The 25033-nt window shown below is 35.2% G+C and overlaps 1 protein-coding gene across 1 annotated transcript in view; it reads right to left on the reverse strand.

Moving 5' to 3' along the window:
* Positions 1-208: 208 nt before the first annotated feature.
* The window catches only part of LOC104512238 (protein very KIND-like), a gene marked incomplete at both ends in the record, with an annotated part of 54655 nt that continues 29830 nt past the window's right edge, over positions 209-25033 (reverse strand). The window contains 20 exons of the mRNA XM_010155154.1: positions 209-359; positions 1552-1634; positions 1947-2162; positions 3284-3463; positions 3700-3847; positions 4256-4369; positions 5680-5891; positions 6190-6287; positions 6400-6493; positions 12328-12731; positions 14779-14870; positions 16367-16511; positions 16625-17463; positions 17551-17713; positions 17892-17985; positions 18579-18656; positions 18984-19142; positions 21208-21269; positions 21372-21443; positions 24353-24467. Coding sequence (XP_010153456.1) covers positions 209-359; positions 1552-1634; positions 1947-2162; positions 3284-3463; positions 3700-3847; positions 4256-4369; positions 5680-5891; positions 6190-6287; positions 6400-6493; positions 12328-12731; positions 14779-14870; positions 16367-16511; positions 16625-17463; positions 17551-17713; positions 17892-17985; positions 18579-18656; positions 18984-19142; positions 21208-21269; positions 21372-21443; positions 24353-24467 — 3519 coding nt within the window. The remainder of the gene's footprint in view (positions 360-1551; positions 1635-1946; positions 2163-3283; positions 3464-3699; positions 3848-4255; positions 4370-5679; positions 5892-6189; positions 6288-6399; positions 6494-12327; positions 12732-14778; positions 14871-16366; positions 16512-16624; positions 17464-17550; positions 17714-17891; positions 17986-18578; positions 18657-18983; positions 19143-21207; positions 21270-21371; positions 21444-24352; positions 24468-25033) is intronic.

Raw genomic sequence — 25033 nt, forward strand, 5'->3', positions numbered from 1 at the left:
TTTCTTACTTTCTATTAGGTTTTGACATCTGCTACTAAAAAACATCCAAGACTTCCAAGACCCTCCTTGTAACAACAAACCAAATTGTTAACTGCCCACTCATGGGTGTATTTAATAGTATTTCTTGCAGCTTTGCTATGTAGCGACTCATATATGATAACAAAGAAATAAATTTCATAATTCATAACTCAATAAACCAGTGACAAACCTTGGCTGTGTGACATGTTACAAGTTCAGCAGCAACCCAGGTACTGATACTATCTGCATTTCTTAGTAATTGTAGAAGGTACTGGTCTTGTATGCACTTCGACAGAAACAGATTACAGACTTTAAGTGAAACGGTCTCAGTTGAAACAGTTCTATGGAGAGAATGGAAAAAAAAAGGCAAAAAAAATTCATGCTGACACTAGATTTTCAAAGAAAATCTTGATTGTGAAGATGCCAACTTCCAACCATTTAAAAATAATTTTGCAGTGCTTGCAGTCTGGATTTTATAATCTTCTACAAAGTACATAGTGAGCTATATTACTTTTTCTTCCTTATAATTACAAGATAATTTTATGTAATTACAAGATAAGCATGTGTAGTACACATTTCTCCACATAAAGACACCTTCACCACTTGTTGCTGAATAAAACAAACTACCCATTCTGTCACAAAGTACCAGTCAGAAATCCAAACTCACTAAAAGCTGCAGCCACGTGAGAAATTGTGCCTGATACCTAGTGAAACCGCACAGTTTGTTTCTCATGGCTGAACCCCAAATCAGTATAAACCAGCTGATTTAGCCCCTGCCATTTAGCAATCTGTAAAAGATGAGCTGCTTTAGATGTTCATTCCCTGTTATTAGACAGAAAAGTCTACTACAGGGAGTGCAATTAGAAGTACTAATTAGAAGCTAGCTGAATCTACTGAGTATATAAGAACTAGATCATAATAAAATATAATTAGGTCCATGTGGCTGGAAGAAAACACTAATTACTGTTGAGCAAGTAATTGAAATAGGTAGGTAACCACTGAAATATCTATAGGAAAATTCTTTCGTATCTGTGAACACTATGAATGCTACATCTGCCTAACAGTATGAAATGCGGAATGAACACTGCACAGAGAGGTTGTGGAATCTCCATCCACATTCAGAGCCCAACTGCACATGATCCCCGGCAACCTGCTCTACCTGACCTTGCTTAAGGTTGGATTACACAATCCTGAGAGGTCTCTTCCAACCTCAGCTCTCCTGTGACACTACAATGGTCATTGAAATTTTATATATATGCACATATGCATGATCAAGGAGCCTGTTTCAGAAACCATTACATTTTTTTTCTGCCAAAAATGTAACCTTTGAAGCAACCCATCCTAACATAAGTCTTTAGAAATATTTTGGCCTGAGCCACTTCAGATTTCAAAGAAATCACTTGTAAATGTGACCTACACGTATGTGCACAGGTACAGATATATCCACATGTATAAAATCTCCTGAAATTAAAAAATAAGAGTAAGTTATTGTAAACCAACAGAATACAAGGGCAGTTAAAATAAGCTACTTACTTTTGGACAGCAACATTTTTGTCTTTAACACCAAGTGCTCTTGAATTTAGAAAGTGTACTGGATGACATTTATGAAATACTTCCTAAACAAAAGAAGCAAGATAGATCTGTTGTTAGATCTAGCAGTTCTTCTAAAATGCCTGGGGTTAAAAAAATGACAGAGTTCCCTCTGCCCCCTCTCTTCAGCAGATTTATCAAAGGGTCACAGCCTAAGAATAGAACTAGCCATTCTAAATTTTACTGTAGAGATTTCAACATAAAATCCGATTATTTTAATTCAAAGTCTTACAAAATAAGCTTGAAACATGGTTGGGAAATGGTAGCGAAAGGAGACTGAGTAGAGCATAAGACGACAGATATTATTTGCACTTCCAAGTAAGCCTAGACCTTTGTACCTGTTGCAGTAATGTCAGCTGACAACAAAGCTGTTGCACACTGTATTCTATTAAGAGATACGGTCCCACTTCATCTGCTTTAGCAAAGGAGACTGGGAATTCTTCTGTAAAACTGTTATAGCATGGCTTTGACAAAACCGATGAAATGGTGTACAGTCGCTCTCTCTGACATTGTGCAATTGGTCCCATACCTTTGGAAAGTTTCCAGTTAAAGTTCTGTAGGAAAAAAAAAAAGTAAAGCTACAACTTCTCTCAAGCAAACATCATGTTTCTCCTTGATTTAACTTTCTAGAATGTTTTGTTAGAGAAATACCTTTGTGGATGCAAAACTCTTCATCTAATCTTCAAGTCCAGTCACTAATTGGTTTATTCAACAGTGCTATTTTAAGATAATATAATAAGCACAGTCAATGAGCCTGAGCAGGAGGTTTCCAGATTTCAATCAACAACTGGTATTTAAAACAAATTCTGTGTGTTCAAGCTTGCTGCCATAAAAAGGTTTATATTCTGAAGTTCTATATTTTATATTTTACTTCTTACTCTCTCTTACTATTTCTTGTAGTCTTTTTGCTTAGAATCAAACATTCCTTTTCAAATAAATCTTCAGTTTTCCATTCTTTTCCTTTCTTCCATCTTCCAGTATCATTGTGATTCAGTGACAATAAAAGAATCCCATATTTTCCCTATTCTGCTTGCCCATTATTGGCTGAATCCCCAGTATACCCCATCGAATTCTTCACCTTAATCAAGAGGCTGATTCTAAATTCAGCTTGCACATTATTGATACATTTTACATCCACATGTCATTTTGGTCACTCTGTAGAGAGATCTTTTTTCAGGAACAGCCTACTGTATGGTCCAGCTTCTAGGGTTACTTTTCACTATCACACTATACAAACCAGTAAATACAGAGAGAAGTTCAGAAAAAATTTTGCTACAAGCTTTAAAGTTCCAGCAGGAAACCTCTCACCACCCACTCTTCTTATATTTATAGACTTACAAAGATATATGCCTAATAAAGAAATATTGATGTTTGACAAGGGGGAAAAGGTTTCCTAGTAACTGTGAGTCAAATGCTAGTGTCAAGGATGAAGAGATCAACTCCTCTCAAAATTTTTATTATCTGACCTATTATTACTGAAACAGCTGACAGGGTTAAGATTACTTCCACAGTTATAAAACTGCTTAGGCCTAGATACTTCCAAAAGAAAATTTAAAATGCAGGTCATAAATTTTACCAAATCAGGGTCTAGACTGTAAGCTGGATACTCTATTTTTTTCAGAAAATGATAGATAGAAATGTGTTCTATATACTGCAGTCTGAAGAAAAGACATGCCTTTCTGGAAACATCTTCTGAGAGCTTTTTACATAGAGAATGTAATGTTTTTCTGTCCTCCTCGCCTTCCTCTTCACATTTGTCCATGCTGGAGTACTGATGAGCACTGCCACTCTTCTGGGCGGAAGCATCCTCAAGCAATGACAACAAGCGCTCACCATAGCCATTTAACAGAGCAACCTGTAAATGCAAAACAGGTTAAGGGAACATTGAACTCAATTTCCCATAAATTCCATAAAGTCCATATAAGCAAGACACATTATAGTTGTAAGATTTATGTCTCTCCAAAACCCGGCATATTGAACAGGAATATGAATATTGGGACAGTTTTTTGTACTAATAATCTTACATACAACACAGCTGACTTCAACTGATATTTCTTTTTTCTTAAAGCTTGTACTGAAATTCTGACTTACCTTGGAAGAAATAAATTCTTTTAGGGTACACAAAAGATCAGTATTTGTTGCAAAGTCTATACTGTAGCAGTCTTCAATCCAAGCCTGCAGGATGTAGAAACTGCGGTTACATATTTTGGTAAGTGATGTGGAAGGATCCAGGCTTGCACTGGTGAGAAGAAAAAGCCACTTATTTTTAAACTGGAATTAGATAACAATTTTGGTGAAATAAGTGTTGAAAAAACACAAGTATTATTTGATATTGACTGTACTAACTGAAATACTTATGCTTCATATTTCTAGAATCCATGGCTCTATGGAAACACAGCTACCATTGTACTTATAACCCATCACTGAACAACTGGAAAAAGTAAGACTCAGTTCAGAAGAAAAAAGAAGTAAACACATTGTATAGCACTTGCTCTAGTTTCACTCTCACTTGTCAAGAGAATCTTACAAACACAAACATCAAAATTCAATTTAATTAAGTAGATCTTTTCAGAAACAGCTATTTGCCATTGGGGGGAAAAGTCAATTGTGCTTTGATTACATTTTTTTCCACAGGAAATTACTGTACCTGGATAAAGTGCTGCTGATTCTATCAAGAAGAAACTGCAAAAATTCTTCTTGTGTGCAGAAATAGCGAAATGTGTAGAGAAACTGCTGTAGATAACCTTCTAAAAATGCATTTCTGTGAAGCACAAGAAAAACTTCAGACAAGCAAGAACACAATTTCTTCTTGCATTAGAATAACAGCAAAAAAAAAATCCTCAAAATATCAAGAATTTATAGGTATTTTAAATTCTCAAGCTCTACATAAAAGCTTGATTCCTTTTTATTTTATTTTTACATATCAAATACTGTGATTGACAACACTGAAAGCATAATTTGTTTTAGAAGAAAGTTTATCTACCTGTAATTTTGTGAACCACTTTTATATTTCTACTATGAAAAGTTAGATTCTGAACAATATGGAAGAACATATTTAATTTTCTTTTTTCTATCAGATCACTTGATGTTGTTTTAAAACATTTTTATTATTACAGCATAAAAAGTAGATACTTTAAGCAAGAAAATATTTCCTGTAGCTCTGATTAGAGCACTAGTTGCTTTAACAACAGAATATACTTAATTATATACACATTAAAAAAGAGTGCTTTTTTTTTTTTTGTAATCTATACAGACACACACACTCTTAAGGTCTTAACACAGGTTAATTGTCATGCCTCCCTGGTGGCTTATGGCTAACCATAAAAGTTTGGGTTTGATGAATGTAGAAGCTCTCATTCCCAAACAATTTGTTCATTTTGTGCTAAACATTAATTAACAGGAAAAACTGCACTCAGGATAAGTGACTGGGTCTCAGAGTCAGGATGAGCTGGGAGAAGTAGCTGGGAGGAAGTTGCTCCCTCTAGAGTGGCACAAGTCTGATGGAGTCTCTCTGGCAGTTTCTATCCTTCACACTATTATTGCTCAGGTACCTTAAAACAACGCCCTCACTCTAGATAAAGGTTAAAGGACATCTTTATCCCTGTTTAAGCCCTAAGACTGCGGCAGATAAGGACTGCTAAAACAGAATCTATACATTTTCACATCTAGACCTTATTAATAAGAATTGTCAAATTACGTGTTCTGAAGAATTGTTATACGGCTGGCGGTAATATAAAACCTTGATTCCAGAGCAACTATCAGAGCCAAACCTCAAATAAGTAAAGGATAAAAAAGTTTAAAAGTTATTAGTTTTTGATTTATTATCAAATGCTTTGAGTTTTCATCAAATCCAAACTTAGCAGTTTCTCTTATTTCTAATCAGAGTGTCTTTAGCCATTTCCATGCCATATCTGTAAGTAAGTATTCCTAGAAATAATGTTAAACTTGATACAGAGAGGAGAATTTATACAATATTGAGTAACTAGGATTTATCATGGAGACTATTTTTTCCTGAGTTAGCAACTATGCCCCAACCCACTCCCAATTAAGGATGTGTAAAATATACTATACCTAGAATACAAATAAGCCATTAAACCAAGTGGTGTACCAGCCTGCAGAAATCTTATTCCATTTTGATTATTACACTGGTGTTTCTCTGTGTTATAGTAAAGAAGCAATGATGACTCATCTGTAGATGCCACATCCATGTTGTCAGTTCTCCCATTGTGAATGACTGTAGGCAGGACACAGGATTCCACACCCCACTGCTCTGCATACATGATCTGCTCAAAGATGTAAAACCATGAAAAAAAAAAAAGTAGGAAAATGAAGAGGAAAATCCACACAAATTCAGTCAACTGAACTTAAAGCCAAATGACACTTCATACAGTTGCTTTTTTTTTCCTTTTTAAACAATACTAGTAGCAATTACATTTATTTTAATTGTTCTTTTAGGTTCTATGTAATTTGGCACTTTGACACACAACATTTCACATTTCATAGACTGACTTGAGCAGCCAACAACTCTGATGCAGTAACAAAATGACAAATGAAACACAAGAGAAATAAAATCTGCCTTACCTGCATGTATTTCTTTACCAGTTCAAGAAACTGCACTTTTGATTTCATCTCCTGTAACTGTCCTCTCAATTTGGGCAACATAGATTTAGTTTCAGGACCTTTAGGTTTAAAGCACACCACATAAGAACCTCAGTGATTCTGATTTACAGAAAAAAATCCTTACAAGTACTATGCACCCATTTCATTACTGGCAAGTTGCTCTAATCTTACCTTTGCTGCTTCTTTCTTTCTGCAATAGTCTCTGGTAAAACTTTATGGTCTTTCTGTAATTTTTTGTCTCCATCATTAGCAATTGTTCTAGTTCCTATTTAAAGAGAAAAAGGATTCTGATCAGATTGGTAAGTGGATGGTACTAGTAGAAACTGGTTTTAGAAGAGAATTATTTTGTATGAAAACCAGAACATTCAAACGGACAAGAATATGATATTAACCAGGAAAAAATATATTTCACTACCTTCAGTTATGCCACAGTTCTACAACTTAAGAACTGGGGCTGGGTTTTTGTACAATGAGACTGCATTAAAGTTTGTCTGAATACGTTTATATAAATATGCCTTTACTTATAATTGAACTTATCTGGTTGTTTTCAAGACTATTTTTTAAAGTTACACTCAGAAGTCATCCAGAATTAAAAGTGATGGGTTCTGAAATCAGTGCAGACCCCAGAAAAGCTCTGTTAAGCAGCTGACCTATATTTGCAGCAAGAACTGAATGTTCGACTGACAGCAATGATTTCCAAACAGGTATAATTACATTATATTACACAATCAGGACAGAAGGCAGACAGGAGAGCTGCTCTATAAATAAAGGACTTATCAATTTTGAAGCTCAGCTTATATATTTTGTATTTATGCATTTTCCGTAATTGAAAAAAAATTTCTATAGAGTTATATAACTTAAGCAATGGACAGAAATAAATATATATCAGGCATCTCACAATAATATAAAATTTAATGTAAACATTTATAATTGTTTGCATATCAAAGCTTTCATTATTCACCAACCAATGAAAATGGGCCATCCACTTTGGGTTCAGCTTCTGATTTGTTATGAAACAATACACATGCTATGTGTCGTGTTTCATAAAAACGGTGGCTTTTGCACTTGGGTCCTAAGCTAACTACCAGTGACCCAGTTACATGAAAGCATTTTAAATGGAGTAAGTTCACCGAATACAGCAGACAGAACTCCCACAAGCAGAGTGATCAGAAAACACATAGCTCAGAGCTAACATATCAAACAACAGATTGGTAAATAGGTTAGCTTTAATGGGATGGACTTACTAGAAATTAATTTGAGTTTGAGAAAAATCTGTCACTGTTTTTTAAAAAAGCTCGAAAGGTTTAACAACATAGTTCATTAGCGACAAGAGTCACAAAAGCCCTGTGGGTTTTTAAAAGACTTACTGCTACACAGGCATCACATAGAGAAGAGTCAAAGCACAGAAAAGCTATTATCCAGATTCTGAATTGGAAACTGCTTGATTTTATGTAAAAGTTTGGTTTCATTTCATCAATTAAACTGAAAACAAGTTGATTAAGAAACTATGAACAGAGAAAGGGAATCAGAAAAAGTGGCCCTTTTCTGACGTTTGGAATCTTGATGAACAGAAATGGTTTGTCCCCCAGATAATTTCAGGTGAGTAGCAATGAAGTCAATAGCAAATTCCCAGTCTATTCCACAACATCTTCTACTTTAAGTAGGTCTAGAATATAAACATTTTTAAATGAAAATATACATTCAATTTTTCTGCTCCCTCTGAAGTGCATTTGATTTGCCAAGATACTTTTTTACGGAACATCCCTTTGTCTAGGGAATAAAGTAATGATAGTGTTACTTTGCCTACTTGGGAAAATTGCAAATTTCAATCCACCCTTAAAGCATAAGATTTTTTACATGCTGAAGAGTGGCTCCACTAAAGGATGCAGAATACTGACAGAAGGGAAAGGAAAAGAGAAAAGGAATGGACAAGGGAAAAGTGTAGCAAGAATATGCAAAACCTTTGCTAGAAACATCCTAGTCACAGCTTGGGTGCACTGAAGTTTGGTGGAGACTCTAACAAGTAGCTTATGAGATCTGGGGATAACTGAACGCTAGTGTGGGCAAAGAGGAAAAGGGCCAAGGCTAAGGGTGAAGTCTAGGGGCTGCAAGAGAAGTGAAGCCAACTTATCAGACTACAGAAAACAGCTCTTCTCATTGTGAGGGCAGCCCTGGTATCTGCCTTCTCTTCTTGCTCTGCTGCAAGGACTTGGTTCAGTTTGCCTAGATGTTCTCTGTATGAGGGTGCAAAATCAGCAGCAACTACAGCTGATGTGAGGCAGGGGGCACATACTTGCTTGCCTAAGGGCTAATTTTTCTAAATGCAGATTAACCCTTGCTGGACTTAAGAACTGCAATGAACTATCTGATAAGCTCTTACACAGTAAAGCATTAATTATTTTTATGACATTTGAAAGCGTCACCTTGATCCACAAATATTATTTATGCCAGCTATTTCCCATTTCCTCCAAACATAAGAGTACATATGACCATTTATTTTGAATCATAATAGCTTGATTAATCCCACTGTTAATATTGTTCATCATAACACAAATGTTTTACTCTTTACATTTTATTAAATCACAACCTATTCAAGGTGCAGACAATATCCAACAGGTTCCATTAAAAAAATAGAAAAGTTAATTACTTTTATGGCAGAATATTTAATTCTGTCATATATATAATTATATGTTCTGGCACTCAGTTTCTCAGAACCTGCATGTTCTCAATCCTACTTAAAGGTACACAAAAGTAAAAAACCCTAAATGAATTTAATTGCATTTAGTTTTAGAATGTGAATAAAGAAATATTTGAATATTATTAATATTTGCATTGGAGAGGTAAGTGTATTAATGCGATGTATATGTCTCCAAAACTGTAATTTGTAGTGTGGTTAGACTCTCATTCAGTACTTAGTTCCAGTTGCAGACTAGAGTTGAACTGAACAAGCAGACCTATCCCTATGAAAGAGTAGTGCCACTAAGACAGGACAAATATAGTCAAACTCTAATGTCTATCTTCAAATATTCACTCTTTGAAATAGCAATTCCTAAACACTGCTTTAGCACACTTTACTGCAAAGCTGTAGAATCAGCTCAACTTTTGTTGAGCTTTTAAAAAAATGTCAGAGACCTGGGGAAAAAAGTAGGTTGATATAATTCCTAACAGACAGTGATAGCTAGACTACAGCTAATCAAGGAACTGGTTTCTGAAATAAAACTGGTTAACAGATGATTTAACAAGGAAGGATAGGGTAGAGACAAACAATCCTCTCTTGCAAGGTAGAACTGTCCTCCAGCAACTCAAATAACCTTCATGCTCGAAAAGAACCACTTAGAATCACAGAATGGTTGGGGTTGGAAGGGAACTTAAAGATCATCTAGTTCCACCCCCCTGCCACGGAGCCTTCCTTTGGACTTCGTAGTCCTCCTGGACTGGATAAGGGACACATGTTTTCTCCACTAGATTTTACAGTGAAAGGTTGGCAATTAGACTTTTTCTAAAAATATTTTTTTTTTTCTAAATAACGTACTCCAAGTATAACAGGTGTAAGTGTTCATATTATCAAATAAACTACCTGAAAACACTTTGCTGTACAAATACAGCTGTTGGCTACGTCCAAGTACAATACACAAGGACTTGTAAATGTTAACTTCTACCCCTATCAACGCTACCAGCAACATCCTTATTGCTCAAATGCTCAAAATGAGGTATGAACTGGTCTTAGTCAGCTGCTGGTATGAAGATTAAAATCATGCTATACATATTCACAGTTAGTTTGTTGTGTTTGGTTTGATGAATCTGGCAGCAAAGAGAGAGCAGAAAAGCTACGTGGAGCTGCTTCTCACCCATGTGTTGACAACTGACTGCCTTACAGCTAAGAACCATATTTCCTGACTGCTGCAATAGCAGAAAAATAAATTTCAGTTTTGTATTTTTCCCTTTCTTATATATAGTGTCCAGTTAAAACTTGCAACAGTTCACCTCATGTCAACAATATTGCTGATAGCTTATTTCAAAAATTGTCATGACCAATGGAATTTGGAAATACAGCAGGATTCTAGGAAGGTTTTCTTTGCTCAGGTTAAATGTTCAAGATTACTGCAATTGGGGCATTATGATTCTGTAACCTTTTATATTAAACACATTTGCAAGAAGCTTGGTTTCACAGAAAGCCAGTGTTGTAGTAATACCAGCAAAAAAATCCAAGTCGTTGATGCTATGGTAGTGAAAGAAATAAAAACAGTCACAAGACCAAAAAGTAATTGATATTTTAAACGAGCCTCTATTGAATTTGTAGTAACAACACACTTTAAATGCATTTTTAATTAAAAAAAAAAGAACATTTAATACAGTATTATTGAAAATATTTTTAAGATTGTATACCTGAATATTCTAGTATAACAAGACATCTCTATATAAACAGTAAAACAAAATACACATATCTGCACATACTTGCTTTTTTGTGAAAATTAACTTTTCTTCTGCAATGCATTCAAAACATTTCTATGCTGTACAAGAGTATTTGATCTTCCATTAAGCTTTTTCTCTGAAGGAAATGGTGGAATCTAAACTGAATTTGACTTCATAATTGAAGATGATAGTCCCTAATTGTATTCCTTATAACTTGGATAAAAAGGGATCTCACAAAGTAGGAAGACTATTTATATAAGACACCAAATTAGGAAGACTGTTTATGTAAGACATTATGCTTCTGTTGTCTGCAAATAATTATTTTTGTTTGTCCATCTGGCCTCATATGCAATACAGACCACGTACATTATTTTGACATTACTGAGGCAGAATAAGATTAAAGTCTAATGTTTGTCAGGCTATTAAGACTTCACACTAATTTTAGCTTAACACAAGGAAGATTAGCTCACTTATCCTCAGAGTAGTATGCATCTTTTTCAGCTATTGGAATGTGTGTTCTCTTGTTCTCTAAATGAATTGTTTACTAATTGTTAAACTGAACGAATTGCACTTTGTACCTCACAATATTTTGAAAAATCAGAGGTCACAATACTTTGAAAAAATGAGTGTAAATAGATCCACTGGGATTTAAACTGGCTATCTGGAAACAAAGAAGTCTAGATCACGTTCTCACCTGTTCAGTTCTACTTTGTCAAGCTCACTTGAAAAGTAAAGCAACAAATTCAACTAACTGACCATAGTAAGGAAATCCACAGGAGCAGTGCAACCCTTTCTTCACCACTATTAAACATGTATCTGGCAGGAAAAATAAGATACACAAACCAGACAACTAACTATTCTCAGGGACACAAAAAGATTCCAGGTGTCCCTATACTAATAGGTCTTCCAGTATTAATAATTCATTTACTTAATTTTTTCCTTTTCCTTCCCATGAACCAGTTCCAACTATATAGATTTCTACAGTTCCATATATTATCCTTCCTCTGTGGCTTCGGACTTCAAATATTTACAAAAATATTTACAAACCAGATCTCCAAACAGAGAGATGCACAAATGTAAAAATTAAGTAAAAGTGATCAATATGATCTTTAAAGGAATGGAAGACCTTGCTAATCTAAAACAACCCACACGCTTCCCTTCCCCCCACCCCCATGCTTCCCAAACTGCTTAAAAGGCACAAGGCTGCTTTTATCATGATTAGCAGTCTCCAAGAGAAGATGTGAGCAAATAACTGCCAATCTGCTGGCAAACCGAGAAGCTGTCAGGGAATTCACTGTGACCAAGGAAAAGGGCTCCGAGCACATGACAAGGAGGACCTCTTGGGAGCTTGTGATACACACCAGTCATAGCCATTATTAGCTTTTTTCTGTAATATGACCACCATGAGCATGGTGTGTACAGCAGACAGTCCTTTTGCGGTCAACAGGAAGAGAAGTTGTGTTGTAAGTCAGTGATTATCAATTTCACGTCAGTGCTTTTTATTTTGGAATACTACCCTTACCCTGCTTTATTGATACAACATCCCAAATTTGAGGATTCAAAAAACTTAAGAGTCAGTACTTAAAAGAAGAAAGGAAGTTTCAACTCACTATAACACAATAAATATCATACTTTCAACCAGCAAGTAAAGTAGTATCTTATATGATTTTAAATCAATGTACTCACCACTTTTTTAGCATCTATATTTTGTGACTCACTTGATTTCCGCTTCCCAAGGTTTTTCACGTAACTATGAACTTCTGAATCAAAACATTCAGCTCCATAAAACGCACTGCTCCAACCAGGACTACAGCTATGAAAGTCAGGTAGATCGGGAGACACAAGGTAGCTGTTTCCAGCTATCTTTATTACAGTCTCTTCCTCTGGCTCTATGTTTTCTTCTGCAAAGCCTGGACCAATACAACAGCCGTTGCTTTGTAAACAGTGCCCCTTTATTTCTACAGGGACAGTATTTTGCAGCCTCAGTTCTTTTTTGACATTATCCGAAGGTGACTCATCAAAATCCATCTCAGCTAACGATGTATTTATCACAGGCTCAGCCTTCACATCAAAGGTTGCTTCCCCTTCTCCTAAAGAGGGTGTATGGGGAAGGGGGGAAAGAAATAATGGTCATGTGCTGTGATGCACGCTTTGGTGAACTTAAACACTACACATACAAGATACAGTTATGAGACTACCTGTACCCTCTTACAGTAGTGTTAGGTGCTTATTTTGGCTCTGTGCTTTCTCTCGACTACACACTGTAAAATGATAAAGGTTAAAGACATTTCAGAACTATTAAGCTTCAGTCAGTACATTTCTGAAAATTACAAAACAAGTTCCCCACACATACAACAAGCATTTAAACAAAGCATAGTACAGAAGCCTTAAAACAAAAATTAAATAAGTCAGACCTGTGCACACATTACTAAAAAGCTTAGCTCTTGAGATTTTTTCCATCCATAAGTCTTGAAACTTTTATTCCATGCATAGAGGGCAGGAATACTCGACACAGCCAAAAAGGACACAGCTGTTAAACTTTCTACTCCTACAGGACTCACTCCCTTGAGCTATGAAGGGACTTCTTTGCAGTTGTAACAGCTACTACCAACCCTGAGGGACTGAGGTGACAGTCAAAGGTTGGTATGATGCTGACAGGAGCTTTTATGCCTGCCAGAAGTCTCTCTTTTCACTTGAGCAAACCTCCAGTGCTCAGATATGCCACCTTGGAGTCAAACGGACCTAAATTACTGGTGCAAAGAAATCACATACCCCATGGGAAACTCTGTCTCTACATTTGCAATCATTCTGAGCCAAAGTGGAAAACTGGAACACAGAACGACAGCAGTCAGGTGCTAACTTACAAATTTACATTTTGCCATAAAATTTAATAATATAGGAGTATAAGCCATTCTGTAAAGAACACACAGTTTAACTTTGCTCAAAACAAAGGAGTAACCAAGTTTAAATGCTGAAACTTGGCTGAACTATCTTAAAATAAAGCAAACACAGAACAAACCCCTGATACAACAGCAACCAAATACAACCTTGTCCATGAATACACCAAGCTGTATGACACTTTCTAGCCTAGAAAAGGTAATAGTCTTGTTATAATCATGTGATTTACCAGTCCCAGGTCAGTTTTGAGTTCAGTTACTGAAAGATGGAACATTTTGTAAACCTTCAACCACAAAGTATGTGAGGAAAACTGCAAAACACACTGAAGTACAAATAAACAATCCACTAATAAAACCGCAATGACTGCCCTGAAATGGTGCCCTGTAACCAAGTTTGTGATAAAAAGGCAAAACTGTCTTGATTAACAAATCATTTGACCCACTCTCTATTTTGATATCTATCTTTAAAAAGGCACTTCAGTGGATAGAATATGGAAGTGGAGGGATTCCTGAGAGAGGCAAAGACTATTCTTTTTTACCTGTTTATGAAAACCCTTTTGATGAATAGTTAAAAATGTCCATTTAAATGCAAAAGCATTTCAGTTTCTATATTTCTGTACAATTCTCTTCCCCAGAATTTGTAAATAATTTTATTGACAATATCATTTTATTTTAATACATTTTATTTATTTTACCATTTATTTTTATTTTAATTCTGAAGTGAACAAAGAAGGACCAGACCTGTTGCACAGTCATCCTTCAATCAATCCTCAACTTCTTCAGTTACACCTAGGGAGTCATAAGCATTTTCTAAAGCTCTCCTCTCTTCCTAGCTAAGCTTGTTATGTTGCATCAAGCTGACACAGTATGCCTGTCCCCCTTCCCTCTCCCTACCTTAAAGCATGTCACTAGAACATCTACTGGATGAACACATGAAAACCACATGTATCAGTCAAGATTTTGGGAGTTTTTCAACAGACACACCTGTGTAAAAAAAACCCTAAGTAAAAGTAACCAAAACAGGCATCCCACTCAATGACACTGGGTCATATGTAAGCTTCATATAAAAGGCAACAGGTCCCCAAAGCATTATTAATGTTTATATTCACTGATAATGTTCTTAAGTGCTAAGGTGTTCTCCTGAAGAGACACACAATCTAATCACTAATCTCTCAAAACTGGTGACACTGATAGATTCTTAGCATATACAAAGTTTTAGAACCATACAGTGCCTTCTCACCCTCTGTCTGATCACTGCTTGCCAAAAAGCTATCAGTTTTCTTCAGATCTTGGAATACTATGCCACACTTCGAATCATCTGCCTCAGTTATGCTGAAAATACAAGATGATTAGAAAAAATTAATGTTTTATATACTTTTATATTTACATCAGTAAAATGAGATCTTACAAATGACTACCATGTATGTGAAGGGTTTGACAGCATTTATGTACCTCCTGAAGCTTGCATGTTCAGCTTCAGTTGTTATTTTACAAGGAAAAAAAATGTTCAAATGGACTTCAAAACACACTAAGATACTGATATTTTCCTTTACAGCATTGGGCAAAATTCCAACAGAAGTATCAGAACACATACAAACAGAAGGCATAACTCCAACTGCAAATTATTGTAACAGGTTTTTCACTCAGGATTTAACCTCTGCATTACAGTCTGACTTTAAGTCATCCCTAATCAGAATAATCATAACTTTAAGACAAAGAAGGTAACAATTAAAAACTGCTATATTCTTGGTCTAAAGAATGTTAAGTAAGCAGTGTCTCAGAGACATTCTGAGGCAGTTCTTGCATGTCATCTAAAAGCTAGACCTGTATTTTTATAGTGGATAATAAATGATGATTTCTTTTTCACTCCTGCTTTCAAAACCTTAATTTTGTAACAGAAGTTCATATAGATGATGACCTCTTCATATGTCTCATACACATAATACATTTACATAGTTCAGCTGTAACAGCTCAAGTTCCTCCTTCTCATTCAACTCTGCAGAATTAAGAGCCTAACCTCCAACCAGTTTTCAATGGCTCTTTAAAAAGCTCAACCCAAATGGGATATTGGCCATCATGTCAGAGTCTGATATCTGGAGGCTGTAGTCTATTCTCTCTGAAACTTGCTGTAGGGATAATACATCTTTTAACACTGAGGTTTTTGTAAACCATAACTACCAAGCTTTATCAAAACTTCCAATTTGTAGTTACAGACCATGACAGATAAAGAAAACATAAAAAACATCCACATATAAGTTGATTACTGTTTACAATAACCTTCAGTAATAAGTTTTTGTAACTATGCTGCTTTTGGAGGCTGCAATAAAACAAAAATCACTTAAGAGGCTGCTTACAAAAGATTGCCAGGAAGAACACTGAGTCATACTAAATTGGTTAAGTAAAACATTTCTAAATTAATTTCCTTGTTCTTGGGTGTGAATAGAAGAAAAAGATGTATAAAGAAGAAAACTTGAACAGAAGAAGCAAGCTGAACACTGTATTTCACTTCTGACTGAACCACCTCTTTCTAACAAGACTATGAAGGTCTCTATCAATGGTTGAAAACAATATTGATGAGAATTAGGTCTCCATTATTCAGCTATCCTAAGTTGGAGTTGCAGACAAGCTTAATAGAAAACATTTTCTGCTAAGCCATTAAGCACTATTTCCTGTGGGGAAGGCCATGAAGTGTCATAGACTGGGAAATTAACAGTTGGCAGGAAACAAAGACACATGAAAGCGAAGCAGCATATCTTTCCTGCTTCTAGGAAGCAGGGAGAAAAGCATTAAATTGAACTGTAAGAAGGAAAGGGTTCAAAACCACTTACCATAAATGTGAAGGTTGTTCTCCATTTACTACAAGATAGAGATTCTGCAGTAATTTTTCATCCCAATAGAGGTCACAAAATTTCTCACAAATTGTATCAGAGAATACACTAAACTCAATTTCCTTTAAGTTTAAGATGAAGTTACCTTGTTCAAAACAAAGAAAAAAGAAACAAAGCAAAAAAAAAAGAGGAAAAAAAGACATTACTAACAATATTTTTACATCAATGATAATCATATACTGAAGAAAATGCATGTACCCATATCAAAAACTTCAACACCATTCTCTAGGTACCCATCAAATGCAAACTCCTCTTGTATAAGATGAACCACATTCTGTAGTAAAGCGTCACTTGTGCTGTTCTGCTGGGGCAGGACTTCAACATCAGAGAGATGAGAATTGCCTCGATTCACTGAGGTACATGGTGTGTGTTCTTGTTCAGTGAAAATACTGTCTACACTGGTAGCACACCCAATTTCTTGGCACTTGGTTTCAATAACTGGGCTACTTTTATCAAACTTGTTCTGTGTACCAGAAGTCTCATAGTTTTGCACTTTGCAAAGGGAGGCATCATTTTCTGCTTGTGTGCTCATTTTATAACTTGCAATAGTACTTGAAAGTAACACTGGCAAACTATGATAGCAATCATAAGCAATTCTTGAACGAAGAGGTTTATTTGGTATTTGCTCTGACACAGCTAAATGTACTGGCACAAATGTCAAAACTCTTTTCTCTGAGTCCTGTTTCAGAATGATGTTATTTATATGAAGAAAATTCGGAGATGTAGGGCAAGCTAAAGAGCTTGAAGGAACTTCAGATAGAATGTTCTTTTCCTGAAGAATATGTGAGGAATCAGATGGTGATGGTAATGTAACTATAGAAGTTGCATTGCCTGACTTTTGTTCTTCTGAAGATATCTGGGATGAGTGGCCTGGAACCTGTAAATCACATTCAGATATTTCAGGTGCAGTTTCAACAATGTCTGTGTCCTCAGTAACACAGCTTTTAGTGTCTTCTACATATTCTGATTGGTTGTGGTTGATATGTTCTTTTCTCATTCCGTTCTTGAATTGCTCAGAAACTGGTGTGTGAACCTCTCTGAAAAGGAACAAAGAATTTTTTTGAGCACAATTCCAGTAGATTTAACAAAGAAGTTAAACTTATTTTGCTTTAGGATATACTAACTTCTTTATATTTGCATTTTGTTGCAGAATAATAGGTTTAAAGTGAGTTGCAGGAGAAGTGAATGCAACAGGTAATGTAGCTTTCCCACAGTTTAGAGAAATCTGGCATGGTACTGGTCCTTTAACTGCAACAAGTTTACTTTCACTGGTAATAGGCACAAATCCTAAAAACAAAAGCAGAGTTAGAAAGATGAACAATATGTAAAATATAAATGCAAGGTAAATAACAATCAATTTAGATAGAAATAATAACTGTGTACCTGACCAAGAAAATCTCACATGAAGAACTGATCTGGAGAATATGAAAATAAAGTAAACATGTAAAAGAGCCTGACTGCTTACCCAGACTTGACTCTGAAGGGTCCACTTCATGGCTTTCATTCTTAAATTCAAAAGCAACACGATCTTCAGGAGAGATTACTTCTTTCTCAACAGCCTAACAATGAAAGTTAAAGTCCAAGCTGAACTTAACGTTTTCCTTTTTAAAATTCTGCTCAGCACATTACTGAAACAACTACAACAAAAACCCCGGTCAAAACAAACACCCTCTCCCTCCTCCTCTCTTCCCCACCCAGAAAAAAAGACACACAACACCAAACCAAAAAAACCCAAGCCCACATAAAGCTAGAGTTTTAGGATTTTCAATTTCTGTAATCTCCAAAGCAACAACATAGTCAAAATTTAGAACAAAGTCAGTTCCATGGACTGAGTGCTGCGTCCATTACATATTAATGTGTTCTGTTTTGATAAAAGGGGTGGTAAACGAATGAGAGATTATGAAATTAAGTCACTGGTTGTTATTATTTCTGAGCCATGACCCATGCAGATTGTGGAGTCAGGGTGCCAAAATCTGGGGACTGACCACTCCAACTGCAAGAACTAGAAAAAAACAATTCTTAGACTACTTGAAAATGAAGAAAAAAAGAGAACAAATTTAACTATATTTGGAGGGGCTAAAAAATCTTACTGGAACACAATTTATAGAATTAATTGAAAAAAATAGAGAATTAAAAAAGCTGACACTCTTACCTTAAGGACAGATTTATTCAACAACGCCAAAATATTTCTGCTGTTTATACCTTGTTCAAGTAAATAACAATTGCACGTCTAAAAAAAAAACCAAAACCAACATAATTTTCAGTCAGTAAATAAGTTTTCAATCAAGCAAAGTATTCTTGGTCAAGGACAAAGTCAAGGTAGTCAATTAGTAATCCAAGTTTAGGAAGTCTTATGAATCTACTCTGAGTACCTTATCGACAATTTCAATATAAATTAAAAACACACCCCTCTGTCCCCCTAGGGAGGTACATTTAAAAAGAAACCCTAAAGTGACTGGTTATCATTTAATTAGAGAAATTAATATGACATTCAAATCACTAAAATGAGACTTCAGACACAACTGAATTTCACATAAAATTGCTTAAATCTAGTAACCTTAATTGCATCAGCTAGAGAAGGTCTGTCCTCAGGGTTTTTTCTTGCCATATCCAGAAGAAGTTTTTTAAATTTTCTTGGCAATGCAAGTTTGCGACTCAGTGGAACACTGTGTTTTGCAGCCATCCACAGCACTGCAGCAATACCATAAATGCAGACCTAATAGTATAACATAAGAGACAAGAAAGATGTAAACAGACCAAAACCAAGCTTCTCCTTCAAAACCAATTCCAGCAAATTATCAAAAAAATTCCCCTCATTCCCTAGGGAAAACCAAACTAAACCCCCCCAAAAACCCAGCGCTTCCAAAGTACAGATTTGGCTTTTGAAGATGCTGATGAAAATCCCAGCCCATTTCAAAAATCTAGCTGTTACACAGGCAGGGCCAATAATAGTAGTTAATTTTCTACTGTTGGAGCAACAGCCATAATTTGTCTTACCCTTTGTCTAAGAAAATTATTCTGGAAAAAACTGTTTTTAGAACCATTTTGAAGAATTCTTTTCTCATGTAAAAACTTAGATTGCTGCAAGCCTTACAGTTCTACCATAAAACCTGGCCAGCTGCAATTTACTTAAAAAAGGTCATGATAATTCAGGAAAAAATGGCACACAGTAATTACAAGCTAGCCACGACGAGTTATATTTTACAGAGAAGATTACACTTATCAGAAGAATAAGGTACTGTCTATTTATTTTAGCAATTATTGTGCTACCTGTAGCTAGCCCAATTGAAGTTGCTACAATGAGGACCTTGAAAAGTACTTGATCTTCACAAGCTTGCTTGTTTTATTTGAAGAATTACAATTTTCAGACAGAACCAGATTTAGTCTACTTGATGCTTAGTTTACATATGTTGGCATGTACTACAAATGCAATTTTGGCAAAGTTAAAGCACCATGCTTCTTCACATTGCCTCTGAAAGATATTAAATAGGCTCAAGGGACAGAAACCTAAGGCTAATACTAAATACTATGATCCTAGAAAACAATATTTTCTATTGCTCTTTTAAGGAAAGTGAACAGCAATGGCCATAATGTAACAAAGGAGGTCACTATAACGAAAATAACCTGCAAACCATTTGAACTGTTGAACAAAAGCTACTAATAGGTAAAAAAATATTTGAAATAGGAGAAAGCAGCCCCACCAAAACAAAAAATTCTCTTCCTCTTAGGCTCAGAATTCCAAGAGGGGAATGGGAACATGATTTTTACCTAAATGTATTTACTTAGGGAAAACTTAACATCCAATCTAGCATATCCTTCAAAAAAGTTCCTTTTACTGAGGTAGTACCATTATTGTGAAATACACATGACTCTGTATTTCACTACACAGTCTTGACTGCCATACCATAATTCTAACTAAATATTCGTAACATCAAAAAAGCTATATAGATATCATAAAAAAAAAAACCAACCAAAAAAAACACCAAACCAGGTCAGCTGTAGAAAAGCAAGGAAAAAAAGATTACTTCAGATTTTCTAAAGAAAAAGAATAAAGCATGAAGACTTTAGGTTTTTTAATTTCTACTGTATAGTGAAACTGATGTATTATATTTCAGGGTTAGTTTAAGCTTCTGAAGCCTTTGAAAAACCTGCACACTGGATCAAAGTGGTTTCAGAAGAAAGAGCAACTTTAAAGAAGAAGATATATAAATATTTTCTAGTTACAGATAATTTTATAGAAAGTCAAACACTGTCTTCAGATGATTTTTAATGAAGGGTTTTTTTCTGATTTGTGACTATTATAATTTTAAAGGAATCATGGGGTACAAGTTACATATAACTAATTTCTTTTCTTGTTACATAATGGAAAGGTGCTGTAAATCCTGTTTTCTTGACTCTTAAGATCAGTGTGTTACAGTTGGCAATTCAGTTGCAGTTGCAATGGAGATAAATACCTGATATTAACATTTTTATCATCTTTGTCTGAGAGCTCCTTATGGCTTATATCTATAGCAAGAAGCTCTATAAAAACTATATTTATTGTTAATTTTTGGCAGTTACTCCAACCATTTCAGAAGGCAAAATTATATTTTAGAAGCAACTAATTTTATAGGAGATTTATAGGAGATCAATGTATAAAAAATTCACAGATAACCAAGAAACATGATGAGAAATGAGAAATATCAGAATATTAGAAATGCAGGTTTTTTTCTTCAAGCAGCAGTAGAATACAACTGTCCTTTGATAAAAGGCATAGCAACCTACATAACCTACCACATTACCTTCTCAGTATCCACATCCTCCTCTTCAATTTCAGGAGCTAAATAAAATGTATCATATGATTCTAAATAAGAAAAGAATTGAGAAACAAAAGGTAAGACATTTGCTTTCTTCTCCACTCTCCAACAAAACAAACAAAAGCAGAGCACACGATGTCTTAGTCTACCTTCAGCCTTTGGAGCGGCAAAGAGGATACTTCCATGGCAATCAATCAGCACGGAGTCCAAACATAAGACCACTGCAAAACAAACCACAATAAATGATGCCTTAAATAACACTAATGCTAGAACAGACACCACCCAATAGAGACAGCAGATGCATAATCACACAAAGCAATTCCTACAGAACAAAGACATGACAATAAACCAAATGGGATCACAGTAACTGAAAGAGCTTAGAATACTGGAAGTTTATTCTTTTTATACCCAGTATTGAAAAGAAGGCCAAGAAAGGACCAAAACAAAAAAAGATATACAACAGCTAGATATACTCTAGTTTTCTCACAAGGTACCAATAAAAGATAGCCAATTTATCTTAGGAATTTAATCTCTCCTCTCTCCTCCAACCCCACCAAAATACAGGATTATCTGGAGACAGCCAAGACATAGGTGGTGAGATCCAGAACTCTAGGTGGGATAGGATATCGAGTCCAGTGTTGCACAAATAGTTATAATCACACAAACTCTCCCACTCAAGAAGTGTTACGTAGATTGGCGTTTGCAAGGCCTTGAAGATTTCAACAGTTAGGAAAGAAATAACTGACTTCTAAATCTGTTTCAAAAGATCTGAGGGCTTCAGGAACTTAACATTAAGACTGTGATGAGATCATGTTATATAAATTCAAAGATGAAAAACTTGTGGTACGACTGTGCCTAGCTGTTTGGTGTCTTCAAAGCACACTGCAGTGTAACATGTTTCAATATAATAAGGCCATTGGCCAGCAATGCAGTTCTGCCTTTGTAGACTACCATCAAATACACTCTTATCAAAAACAGAGTACTAGGAAAATAGATTTTTACATTAAATGCAGTAAGAAGTTAAAACATTCAATTTATTATTAAATAAAATAGTAAAGCAGTTTAAGTGTAAAACTAATATTACTTCATTATTAAATAATAAATTGAAGAGGTCTAAGAGATAAAAATAAAGTAAGAATAAAAATTAAATAATCCTTTTGTTTTTGTAGTTACCTGTACAAAACACATCTAAAACCATTAAATTGTTCACTATGCTTAATGTAAATAAAGGCTTGCCTACTACTTTCAATAACATTTCAGCTGGACCTGAACTATCTGCCTTGAAAAGCAAAGCTTTCCCCAACAGGAACCTTTACAGGTTATTTCTGCAGAGGCAGCTCCCCTGAGAACTCTTCATGCTCGCTATCTTTGCTTCTCAAGAGTTAACACCTCTGGCCCTGAATCTGCAACACAGTTCAAGCAAACCAGATCTCAACAATTCTCACCTGGGTTCTCTAAAGTGCCTGTGAACAACACGTAAGCAACATCCTCTGATAAGAGGAGAGGAAATAAGTCTCAATGGAGGGTACAAACAACTTTTGTAGCAGAATTGAATTAAAAAATACATGAAGAGGCTAACTCTGGGGTATGTTTTCTTACTCAGGTTAACTCCTTCTCAGGATAATGAAAAAAAAGTGTAATCAAGGAAGGATTTGGAGGAAAATGCTAAGTGAATAAATAATAAATAATCCATCTTGTTCCACAATTCATACATTTAACTATGACTCATGAGCTACCAATCTTACTCTACCAGTGTTAAGACAAAGGATATCTTAACAAACACTTTATATGATATCAACTTCACCTTTAGTAAGTTAATATTATTCAGAAGTAATGCTGACAGAACTTTATGTGTGTGTGGGCACTGAAGTAGCAACACCATTGTAAGACATTGCATAGTGCAAAATTACTCTCAGAACAGGCAGAGAACCCTCCAGCAGAAATATTCCAAATCTAAACCCAACATTCATGGTAGCTTTATTTGTCAAATATGGAATTTTAAGTTCCATTTTGTAGTTTGTATCATTATGTTCACTTTTACAGGCTATATAAGGTTGAGATCACTCAACTAACTCAGACTTTAGTATTTTGAAAACTTATGCATTCTGGGTGCATGTAGATATGGTAACAGAGGCTGGCTAGGCATATTAAATTACAATCTGAGCCATTATGTGCAGTTATTTGAAACCTTCAGAAACATTAGGAACATGCTATGAGGCTGAAATAATCCTTGTTGCAAGATAAATCAAATTTCCTTTATAACAGTTTTATATCATAAAAGAGAAAATAGCTGAAGCTGAAAACCAAAGAGATGCAGTAAGTACCTTACTATCCAATTGCTTATATCCACTTATGGACTTCAAACAGTCTTCCCTGTCCAAACCCTCAAAAGCATGCTTTTTAAATTAAGAAAAAGCAAAGGCAGGGCAGTGGTGGTGGGAAGCTTTGCTTTGTTTATCAGAACCGCTATAGATTTATTATTAGTATAAGCTAAATCAACATTCAGAATGCTCATGGAAATTTAGGATGGTCTTCTCTGAACTCACATACAACCTATTCCAAGTCTGTCAAAGAACAGTTCCCCATTCTTCTCTCAGATTTGACTTTTGGAAATTCTTCTACAAACTGAAGTATAGAGAACATGGAAGGAGTAATTTCATGACAAGACCCTGGATGCTTTAAACTGACGAAGTCTTGTATTGTCAAAAATACATCAGGAATCATTTGTCACAAAGAAATCCAGGTAAGAGAGGAAACTGTATATTTACATATATAAAGATTATTTCCTCCTGCTTTCAAGACACAAGTCCTAAGTGCTCTTCCTAAAGTCACAGTACAATTTCTCCATCCCCAAAATGGCTAAATACAAAATTTGTTTCACTGCTGGAAGTCAAAGATTTGTTTCCCCTGCAAAAGCCATCAAAACTTAGAATAAAGAGAAAAGAAGACATTATTGTATATATGGTAGAAAACTCCAAATTGAGTAAAAACTCACAATTTAAGAGCATGAAGTTAGAAATTTTGCCTATATTTTTTCTGTACACCAAACAAAAGTAGAGATATTCTGCACCAATATAATAAAGAAAACATTAATCCAGTGAACATAAATAACTACGCAAATATTTTATACCTGGATAATCTATGCAAGTCTGTAGAGTACACAGACACTCGTGACATAATGACCAGAGTTCATAGTCTTTCAGAGGTTTACCGTACCAGGACAACAGGAGTTTTAGAGAGATCTGCTGAAAAAACAGTGAGGATACAGAAAGTTATTAAAAATTATCACAAACCAAAAATGTTTACTGATGCAATGACAAAGTAAATACTAATATACAACGCACTCACCTAAAAAGCATTAAGAACAGGTATTCATTGTACTTGCCAGTAATGAACTAGTAATACTTATTGAAAGAGCATTGCAGTTAGCTGTATAGATGAACCAGTATTTTCTTAATTGCATAACAAAAGTGGAATTCAAGTAAGATTTCAGCAAGAATAAAAGTGTTTCAGGAAGAATGAGCTGTTTGGAAGCTCTTTCTTATCATATTAAGGAAAGACTCTTTCAGAATGTCAGAGATGACAGGTAACGATAGCAATACCACCTGGACTTAAAAACATAAAAATCCAAATGATCACCACCAACAACAAAATTTTCCACATTTACCCTGGCAGTTGCATTTCAAGTCTTACCTTAAAGACTTCATCAACATTTCTTGCTCTTCTGTGAAAGACGTTAACAATACAGACAGAATTAGTGACAGGTTGGTTTGAAGTCCAAGCACGTCGTTCTGTTTTTAATCACTGGCTG

This window comes from Eurypyga helias, unplaced genomic scaffold (assembly GCF_000690775.1).
Source record: "Eurypyga helias isolate BGI_N326 unplaced genomic scaffold, ASM69077v1 scaffold867, whole genome shotgun sequence".
NCBI classification, from domain to species: domain Eukaryota; kingdom Metazoa; phylum Chordata; class Aves; order Eurypygiformes; family Eurypygidae; genus Eurypyga; species Eurypyga helias.